Consider the following 11,072-nt stretch of genomic DNA (forward strand, 5'->3'; position numbering starts at 1 on the left):
CATCTTATGATCATAACATGGTTTTTTCCATCGTAAATTTGAGTATTTTATTTTTTTAAATGGAAATGAAATCCAAATAATCTGAAAGCCCGCTAAGACGCTCCATGTGAGTCTTGTGTAGCCTGTGACGTCAGTCCAGCATGCTGCTGTCGCTGCCGTAACAGGCACTATAGCAGTGATATATTGTTTGGGCATTCACGTTTTGGGAAATTGTCTAAAAATATTGCGTAGTACTGCACTGTACATCTACAAAAACTCCAGAAAATTGTTTTTGCGTGTTCCAAACAAAGAAAAGATGTGTAAAATGTGGTTGAAACAGGCTCGTATATCCCAAATATTTCTTTTCTTTTCTGAAGCACCCCTGTACTAAAGCGAACAAAACAAAACAAAAATTATTCAGATTGGTCAAGCCATTTCTTTGTTTTGGTGAGACTAACACACAACAATTGATTTTTATATATAGGAGGTAATATGTATAACGAAAAAACACTAATTTTGAATTGGGTACCATATTCTTATTGAATTTAATATAACTGTAAGCCATAAACCTATATTTTCTGTCAGTCATCTGAACACAAAACATATTATGCCTAATGAAAAACAATTATAAACAACTAAAATTTTACTTTTCTCGCTTTTCTGTCGGCAAAGTCTCTGATCAGATTAGCAAAGTCCAGGTTTTCTGCAACTTCATTTTCAATGGACAGTGAGGCCAAACTGGTTAGTCTTGTTTGAGACATTGTAGACCGCAAGTACGTTTTTATCAACTTCAGTTTGGAAAAACTGCGTTCGCCGCTTTCGACAGTCACTGGTATTGTTAGCAAAATACGTAACGTTATCCAGATGTTGGGATATAACTCTTGAAGATTATGCTTTTTTATGAAGTTTAAGGCTTCAGTAGGCGTTGCCTGGCTGTCTTCGAGATAGTGTTGCAGGCCTAAAATTTCGTCGCACAGCAAACTTCCATCAATATCTGACTTCATGTTGACAGTTAACTTTTCTTGTAATTTAGAACAGCATTGTATTAGTTCTTCTTTATTTTGATTTTTTTTAATGTCAAACAAGAAACTCCACGTCGCAGAAAATTCTTGCATCTGTTCAAATCTTTCTTTCATGGATATGTGCATGGTGTCCAACAGTGCATTGAAAAACTCTACTTTAAACTTCTTTTTTGGGTCAGTTATTTGATCATCAACAGCCTCTTCACCCGGCCTGCGTTTAATATGTCTTAATCGCATTTGTGGTTTAAATGATGGCTGCGTATCAAGATCCGAAGCCAGTTCAGTTGCTGTTACAATAGCTTGTTCAAAACCTGTTTGTCTATATGTTTCCAAATAAGAGCAACATTTGTCAAGGATTCCCATAAACTCGACAAAGTTGATTGCGGGTGACTGACTTGCTTTACTCACAACGTTAATTTGAAACAGAACATCATACCATGTCACGAGAGAAACAATGAAGCTGAAGTCTTTTAATTGTCCTCCTAGTGTTGTCGCTTCATGTGACACCGCAGCATCGCTTTGTTCAGTAGCATCGGCCAAGGAAACCAAAGCATCATGCATTTCGCATAATTGATAACGGACCACTTTGACGCTATCAATTCGAGCTTCCCAGCGTGTGTCACTTACATTTTTCAGGGTGTATATCTTCAAATGGTTGGTCAAAATTTTCCATCTATTTACCGATCCAGCAAATAGATTAAACATTTTTTGTAACATTCCGAACAGTGTCACGGATTTTACTGATGATTTTGCCGCATCACACAATACCAAATTATAACTATGGCATCCACATGGCGCAAAAAAAGCTAGTGGATTTAACTTCTTAATTCTGTTCTGGACGCCTTTATTTTTCCCCTTCATGTTCACGCCGTTATCGTAGCTCTGTCCTCTGCAGTCATTAATGTTAAGGTCAAGATCACTCAATGTTTTTAAAATGCTTTCTGTGAGACCTTCACCGGTTGTATCATCTATTTGCAGAAATGAGATGAAATGTTCTTTTTCACTTGCGCCATCCTCTGTTATGTCGGCGCACATTAAAGTTACCGAAAGTTGTTCTTTGTGGCTTATATCTGGAGTACAGTCAGCTATGATTGCATAATACTTTGAACCCTTTATGCGGGATACGATTGTAGACATAACATGTGATGCCATGAGTTCTATTAATTCATTTTGTATATTTTTGCCGCAATAATGGTCAGCCAAATCACCACTCAATGCCAGTCTGACGTGCTCTTCCATGATTGGATCAAACTTTGCCAATAACTGTACAAGACCTAAGAATTTTCCATTATTTGGGGTAAATAATTTATCTGATAACCCTCTGAATGCTGTATTATTTTCAGCCAAATACAAAGTAATGTGCATCAATCTTTGAAGCACATCGCTCTATCATAAACTTTCTTTAGAAATTAGCTTTTGTTCTTCCTTGTCAATAGTTAATCCAGCTTTAAACCTGATTTCAGCTTCAGTCCATTGAGTAAATGCTTTTTTGTGGTTAGGACTATTTTCATGCAGTTTCAGAGCTTCACTTAAATGTTTCCAATTTCTGAAACCCACAGTGGTAGTCAAATTAGTAGTTGATTTTAAATCAAACAGTCGACAACAAAAGCAAAAGACACTGTTGTTTGATACAGAATAAACTAGCCACCATCGTCTGATAGTTTCTTCGTTTGATAGTTTTCTTGTGTAATGAGTTGAAGAGAAATGACGCCCATTTTCATCTTTTGGAAAGTTATTTAGACATACTTGTGAGGGTCCACATATTATAATGCGATCTATATCTCTAGCATTAAGTACTTTTGGCCACGTACCTACATCAGAAACATTGTATTCTTTTATTGCAAGAATGTTGATACTTTCATCGACCACAGATGTCATGTGTTGATTTTGACTTGGAGAAATATTAGAGGATTCATGCAAAGATGTACTGCGCTGGTCAATTTGATCACCTTCAATAGGTGATTGTATATTTTTTGTGTATAATTGTTCACAGTCTGAAGAAATATTTGCTGATACATGGACTTTTGATTCAATATCTGAAGTATTTGCCTTAGAATTTCCATTAAGGTACTTATAAATATTCATGTGGTTTTTAGTTTCTTCAAGAACTTTTTCTTTTTCAGCTTTTCTTTTCCGATTTTCTGAACCAGAAAGCTTTTTTTTAATCATTTCCTTCTCTTCTGGCATGATTTAATAATTTGACAAATTATTGCTTGGACACTGCTCTATTTCGCGACCACAATATTCGATCTATAACAAATAAAGAAATTCACCTATCAGTAGACGTAACTAGAAAAAAACCTGAACTGAAAGATAAAAATGTTTTTCACACTTACCAGAAAATTAAAATGTTGACACAGTCACGACACTCATTTCACTCACAATTATTCAGCCACGAAAACATGACCGCTGCCTCCGACTCTTACTGACAATTACTGACATGCGGGTGCAAATCGTAGCGCTGCCAACATATGCAGTCTAACAAACATTGTGTGGCGCTGTATTATTTCGGTACGTTAGGGGAGAATTCTCTATGAATGAAGTGCACGCATTGCATGATCTATTAATTAATGTACATGAGTCATTAAGTCACAAATATTCGATATAAATACATTTGTATTAATTAAATCATAATGTAATGTACATTTCACAGTCTGTATTTTCTTTTATTTGGAACGACCGGTAGTTTCTGTTGTGAACGAGAGATGGTGCAGCTGCATGGGCTCTTCCTTGTTGCAGTTCTTGAAACAAATAAGAGAGGTGCTTTGGTAGAGCCCGTGCTAGCCCGCGTCAAACATGGATGGTTGCAGACAATACGAAGATTGCATTCAGCATGATTTCTCTTCTGCTACCCCGAATTCATTGCGCATTCGTGAGATTAGTGACGTATGTTGAATGAGGCTGAATAATATTTTAGTTTTGCGAAATGGGTGATTGTAAATTGTAATTTTTTTTTTTTTACATGCGTTTAGTACGTGGCGCCCCTTGGGCCCCGGCGCCCTGGGCAACCGCCCGGGTTGCCCCACCCTAAAGCCGGCGCTGACTGTGAGCACTTCCTTTTTGCCAAATTTCATGATTGTAGGTCAACTGGTAGCACCCTATAGGTTTCAACGTGAGAGTGTGTATCAAAAAAATGTGACATAAACGGCCATATCTTTTAACTAGATTGATTTAGTTTTTCCTTTTTACCCCATAGGCTTTCATGTTTGGTGTGAATTTCAACTTGATATGTCAACTCATTAATCAGAAAAAGGGACCATAACAGACAGATGAACAGACAGTCAGATAAGAAATGACAAAAACTTTTGGTCTGATATTATTATAGATTTACAGTTTTTGGATTTTTTTCCTTTTGTTGTGCTGTGAAACCTTCCTTTCTCCCAAATTTTAGGCTAACTGGAAGTATGCTATTGGTTTTGGTGAGTGAGTTTGCTACTATTAAAATATGTGGCACAGATGGTGGTATCTTTTGATTGCACTGATTAAGAAGCTTCAATTTTCTTATATTGCCAAGGGACCATAGACTTCACAATCACTATCTGACATAAATTTCAACTTGATACATCTCTCCATTCCTGAGAAAAAGGGTTTTTAACAACCAGACAGATGCACTATGTGATCAAAAGTACCCAGTTACCTGGCTGAAAATGACTTACAAGTTCGTGGTGACCTCCATCGGTAATCCTGGAATTCAATATAGTGTTGGCCCACTCTTAGCCCTGATGACAGCTTCCACTCTCACAGGCATATGTTCAAACAGGTGCTGGAAGGTTTCTTGGAGAATGGCAGCCCATTCTTCATGGAGTGCTGCACTGAGGAGAGGTACTGGTGTCGGTCGGTGAGGCCTGGCACGAAGTCAGTGTTCCAAAACATCCCAAAGGTGCTCTATAGGATTCAGATCAGGGCTCTGTATGGGCAAGCCGATTACAGGTATGTTATTTTAGTGTAACCACTCCACCACAGGACGTGCATTATGAACAGGTGCTTGATCGTGTTGAAAGATGCAATCGCCATTCCCAAATTGCTTTTCAACAGTGGGAAGCAAGAAGGTGCTTAAAACATCAATGTAGGCCTGCAAGCCCCCTCCAAGAAAAACGCAACCACAACTTAACACCACCGCCTCCGAATTTTACTGTTGGCACTACACACACTGGCAGATGATGTTCACCGGGATTTCGCCGTACTCACACCTTGCCATTGGATTGCCTCATTATGTACCATGATTTGTCACTCCACACAATATTTTTCCACTGTTCAATCATGCAATGTTTATACTCCTTACACCAAGCGAGGTGTTATTTGGCATTTAGCAGCTATGAACAGCCGCTAGACCATGAAATCCAAGTTTTCTCACCTCCCGCCTAACTGTCATAGTATTTGCAGTCGGCGGTCTCTTTCAGTCAACAGATGAGGTCAACCTGTACACGTTTGTGCTGTATGTGCCCCTTCACGTTTCCACTTCACTATCACATCAGAAACAGTGGACCTAGAGACGTTTAGGAGTGTGGAAGTCTCGCACACAGATGTATGTCATAAGTGACACCCTATCACCTGACCATGTTTGAAGTTCGTGAGTTCCACAGAGTGCCCCATTCTGCTCTTTCACGATGTTTAATGACTACTGAGATCACTGATATGAAGTACCTGGCAGTAGGTGGCAGCACAGTGCACCCAATATGAAAAATGTCTGTTTTTGGGGGTGTCCAGATACTTTTGATCACATAGTGTAGATGGACAACAAACCCAAAAAATAATGCTCCCAGTATTGAAATGCAAGTAAGACTATTTTAAATGAACAAGGCAAGAGGTCATTTAGAAATGCCTACTACATGTTACAATAAATACACTGTTAACAGAAGTAATCAATTTTTGAAAACATGATCTAATAGGATGGATGAAAAATTTACTCACCAAGCAGCAGCAGGAGAACACACATATGAAAGGTATTACATATGCAAGCTTTCATAGCCAGTGCCTCCTTCTCCTAACAGAAGGGTTGAAGGGGAAGGAAGAGGAGTTAGGGTTGCCATATCTAGCATGGAACTCATAGGGACACTCTACAACGGCAGTGTAGAAATGATGTAAGAATTTATTTAGTATAATTTCTTTTTGTTTAGAACACAATTACGTGGAACTTGTTATGGCAGAAGTTGTTGGTACACCATACTTTTCAGAAGATTTCATCATTTTCTGGAAGTCTTCTTTCCCTTTCACACATTTATAAAACTCAGTGCAATTCAGCTTGTACGAGGATGAGTCAAATTTAAACCTTAAATTTGTAATAACAAATGAAAATTTCGCACCATTATCCTGTAAGTTGGTAAGTGTGCTACAAACAGTGAGCAGAATGGCCTGTAGGTGGTAGCATAGTGCAGATGCACACATACTGTCACAGTATCAGTATAAAGATGGCCGCCCCACTTGCGACTTGCACCAGGGAGGAACGGCGTTATGTTATTCTGTTTTTGCGTGGTGCAGGTGTGAAACCTATTGAAATTCACTGACGAATGAAGGTTCCGTACGGGGATGCATGTTTGTCACTGCAGCAAGTCTACAAATATAGTACGAAGTTCACAAATTGTGTGACTTCAGTGGAAGATGCCCCTTGTCCAGGTCAAGCACAACAAGTTGTGACTCCACAGAACATTGCAGCAGTTGAAACCATAGTGAAAGAAAACCGCCAAGTGACACTGAATGACATTTCAGCTTGTTTACAGATTAGTCATGGGTCAGCACACCACATTGTGCATGATGTGCTCCTGTTTCACAAAGTGTCTGCAAGATGGGTGCCACATCAGCTGACTCCTGAAGTGAGAGAATGATGTGTTGATGCTTGTGAAGAACTTCTTCGGCGCTTTGAACGAGAAGGTGATGGCTTCCTTGTAAAAATCGTTACTGGGGACGAAACCTGGGTTCACTTCCACCAACCAGAAATGAAGACAGCAAGCAAGGAATGGTGCCATTCCTCATCACCAAAACCAAAGAAGTTTCAAACAGAACCATGAGCAGCGAAGGTTATGCTGACTCTCTTTTGGGACAAAAAAGGCATCATTTTGGAGTATTACACGCATAGAGCGACCACTGTCACCAGTGCATCATACACAGATCTCCTAAAAAATCATCTGCGGCCTGCAATCAAATCAAAGCGATGTGGATTGCTGTCAGCAGAAGTCCTTTTGCAACATGTCAATGCAAGGCCCCACACTGCCCGTACAACAGTTCCAACAATCTCAGATCTGCATTTTGAGTGTCTTCCTCAACCACCATACTCAGCAGACCTTGCCCCAAGTGATTTCCATATGTTTGGACCACTCAAAGAGGCAATGGGAGGAAGAAAGTTCCATTCTGATGAAGAGGTACACAACGCGGTGCATGAGTGGTTGTGCGGACTACCAAAAGAATTTTTTTCTATAGGAATTTATGCACTTTGTAAGCGCTGGAAGATTGGTGTTGAGTGTGGGGGAGATTATGTTGAAAATTGATACACAATAAATAAGTGATGTACAATAAATAATATTTAAAAAATATTTAAGGTTTTCATTTGACTCACCCTCCTAGTTACACTGGAACTGTAAGATTGATTCCACAGTCCCTGGCAGCAGTTAATTTCATTCATCAGCTCAATGGGCAGGTATAAGTGAAAATACTCTTTCCACAGGGCATCATATGTGGGAATAGAAAATATATACTCACGTATATGCTGTTGGGATTTACATTCAGGATTTTTGAATTACTTAAGAAAGTGAGCCCACGTTTCTTCCATGAAGTGTTTAGACTTCCATTCTTGTGATTCACACTCAGATTCTAAAAAGTTCTTCAGATACATATTTTTCTGAAAACAATTGTTACCTGAAATCTTCACACCAATTTTAGTCAGGTATATAATAGTGTTTTCCATCATCACCAGATCTAGGGTTTCAGACAGGAGCATCCAATCAAGTACTTGATATTTATAAAAGAAATAGGCCATTTCCCCCTAAGTAATTAAATGCTATGGTACAGAAGCCATTGTCTCTTCCTCAAATTTTGAAATCAAATTATTTCTTGGTTAGGGTTCTCAGTCTTTAATTTGTTCAAATTCATCACCTGCAGATTTAGTGGTATCCCTGACAAAATTATTAAATATAGTACCAATAATGTTGTCTATCAACATGTGGACATAATCAGTGACTCCTTTGAAACTGGTGCTTTTGGAAGTAAACTTAAGCAGTCAACAGTAATACCAGTTTATAAAAGTGGTGTCAAGGTTGACAGTAAAAATTTCAGACCTCTATAATTGAAAGAATAATGTATGACAGATTGATGGACTTCCTAAACAAAAACAAAATTCTTGTAAATGCACAGAATGGTTTCAGAAAAGGCCAATCTACATAAACAGCTCTCTTCAGTTTCCTAAAACTTGTTTACAAAGCTATTGAGGACAAGGAACTGATCAGTGGGTTGTTTTTTGACCTTTCCAAACCATTTGACCTTATAAATCATAATCTACTGCTCTTAAAACTGTATAATCATAGTGTCCATGGTATTTCCTATGAGTGGTTCAAGTCATATTTAATTGAAAGGAAACAAAGAGTACAAATTACTCAGGATGGAAATGTGTAACATTCTGAATATAAAAAAAAAGTTAATTATGGGGTGCCCCATGGCTTGGTATTGGGACCATTCTTATTGTTGATTTATTAATGACCTACCTCAACAGTTTTCAACAGCTGATACCATATTATTTGCTGATGATACCAGCTTCATTGTGAGATGCAGCAAAAAGTCAACAAAACAGCAGTAGTGGCAGAAAAATGGTTTAAAGATAACTTTCTAGTTGTTAAGGACAAGAAAACTGTATGGATGAACTGCAACCATATAAGGAACAAAAATATGACCAATGTAAAATTCACATTATCAAATAGCCAAATTCAGCAAAAAAATCACATAAAAGTTTTAGGATTATGGGTGGATGAGGATCTAAGATGGGAAAAACACGTAGAAATGCTTAACAAAAAATTAAGCAAGCACTGTTACATATTAAGAGTGCTTTAAGATAGCAGCAATACTGAAACAGTGTTAAGTGCTTATTACGCATACATGCACAGCCTACTGAAGTATGGAATAGTGTTCTGGGGAAATACTTCTTTTGCAAAGGAGTCTTTAAGCTTCAAAAGAGAGCTTTAAGATTAATAAGTGATGTTGCTTACAGAGCACCATGAAGACTTATCTTTAAGGAATTAAAACTCATGACTTTACCGTCTATATTTATATTTGAAAGCATATGCTTAATTAAAAATCATCAAGTTTCACCTTTGAATAGTGAGATCCACCATTATCAAACAAGGAACAGGGATGACTATCATAGAGATGTGCACAGAAAATCAATATATCAGGACAGTGCTGATTACAAACCAAAAATTCTGTACAGTGCATTGCCAGATAGCATACAAAAAATACCAAACAGTAGTACATTCAAAAAATAACTAAAAAATCTACTAATAAACAACAGCTTCTACAGCATTAACGAATACCTGGTATTTTGCTCAAATCTGTAGATCTACTTCAAAACTCTCTAAACAAAAATTCATAATTATCAACCACTCCTAGATAAAACCAAACTTCTTTCATCCCTGTATCCATGTAATTATGCACCTAGCTTTTGTGTTGTATGTTACTATGCCTAGTTAACTTAAGTACTGGTATTTAATAGTTTTAATAAAATCAACCAAGGCGTTTTGCAAGCTTTTCTTCTATCTGTATGTGCATAAGCAGAATAATGTTTTTGTCAAGATTTTAAACATGGCTGTAGCAGCAACTGTTAAAATTCTTCACAATAAAAGGATGACAGCCAAAAACAGTTGCAGGATAAAATTTTTTTATCAAAATTCTTGACCAAGGTTTCGGTACATATAAATATACCTTCATCAGAAGTAAAACTTCTAAAATTACATCATGCAATGGAGAATAATAAAACAATTATGTCAAAGGAGTCATCAGTAATTAAGATATTATCTCCATTACACATGTTATACAAATGGAGATGATATCTTAGTTACTGACGATGCCTTTGGCATAATTGTTTTATTATTCTCCATCGCATGATGTAATTTTAGAAGTTTTACTTCTGATGAAGGTATATTTATATGTACCGAAACCTTGGTCAAGAATTTTGATAAAAAAATTTTATCCTGCAACTGTTTTTGGCTGTCATCCTTTTATTGTGAATAATGTTTTCGTTTAAAGATGTGTTGATACCAATGACAAGATTTTGTGCATGATGTAAATACGTAATATTTTATACTGTTCTATACTGTGACAAGTCCAACATCATGAATGTGATAATATGGGCACTAAATAAATAAATGAATAAATAAATAAAATCTTAGCTTACAAATCAATAAATGTGGCAGTTTTCCTTTCATTTAGACTTCTTTGAGTGTCGATTAATATATTTTTCTTTGAATTATCAAGACTTTATTCTTCTCCACGCTTTTTATATTTTTCTCAAACAGAGGGTAGTTTGGCTCTACAAACATGAAGGATATTTCACTTATCAGACTACTAAAATTATATGAAAGTATTTTAGGTGACCTGTCTTCATCATAAAAAATTGTTTTTAATGTAATCCAAGGCTTAAGAATTCTCTCAAATATGGGCATTAATGTCAGCTATCTTGTTTTTGAGTAAGACAAGAATCTGATATTGACATCAACATATACGCAAAACTCTTTCAGCTTCTCTGTCTTTATTGTGTACATTAAAACATAATCAAATATTTTTGTTATGATTATTTCAATGTTGACAAAGTTCCTTCTACATTTTTTCCTAGTTTTTCTTTAATTTGGTGAAACCCATTCAGCTGGCCACATTGATGAAGCCCTCCAAAGTTGGTAATGGTACTGTCTCCACAAAAAGCAATTAATTTATCTAGTCTAATGGAATTTGTAGTTGTCTTAAAGTGTGTAGACTAAACTTTGCAATTGTCTCTGATGTTTTGTTATTTAGCAGAATCAAGCTTCAACAGCTCCTCTTGGATTCTTTTATTTTCAGTAGTACTGAACAACAAAAGAAAACATCTTTCCAGCCTAG

General features: G+C 36.9%; 2 protein-coding genes across 2 annotated transcripts; both read right to left on the reverse strand.

Annotated features, from left to right (window-relative positions):
• Positions 1-614: 614 nt before the first annotated feature.
• Positions 615-2,366, reverse strand: LOC124712218. The gene is made up of 2 exons (XM_047242513.1): positions 2,187-2,366; positions 615-1,682 (listed from the first exon to the last, which is right to left on the reverse strand). Exons 1-2 carry the CDS (start codon positions 2,364-2,366, stop codon positions 615-617), a joined length of 1,248 nt encoding a protein of 415 aa, XP_047098469.1.
• A 24-nt stretch (positions 2,367-2,390) lies between these two features.
• Positions 2,391-3,188, reverse strand: LOC124712220 (zinc finger MYM-type protein 5-like). The gene has a single exon (XM_047242514.1). It carries the CDS (start codon positions 3,186-3,188, stop codon positions 2,391-2,393), a length of 798 nt encoding a protein of 265 aa, XP_047098470.1.
• Positions 3,189-11,072: the final 7,884 nt, after the last annotated feature.

Source organism: Schistocerca piceifrons, chromosome 8 (genome assembly GCF_021461385.2).
Source record: "Schistocerca piceifrons isolate TAMUIC-IGC-003096 chromosome 8, iqSchPice1.1, whole genome shotgun sequence".
Classification (NCBI taxonomy): Eukaryota; Metazoa; Arthropoda; class Insecta; order Orthoptera; family Acrididae; genus Schistocerca; species Schistocerca piceifrons.

What these genes read in the sequence shown, in the direction of transcription:
- LOC124712220 (XM_047242514.1), bottom strand. Translation starts at nt 3,188, where the DNA reads ATGCCAGAAGAGAAGGAAATGATTAAAAAAAAGCTTTCTGGTTCAGAA.
- LOC124712218 (XM_047242513.1), bottom strand. Translation starts at nt 2,366, where the DNA reads ATGCACATTACTTTGTATTTGGCTGAAAATAATACAGCATTCAGAGGG. An exon ending in ATTTGGCTGACCATTATTGC is followed by an intron (nt 1,683 to 2,186) that starts GGCAAAAATATA and finishes TTTGCTGGATCG; the next exon opens with GTAAATAGATGGAAAATTTT.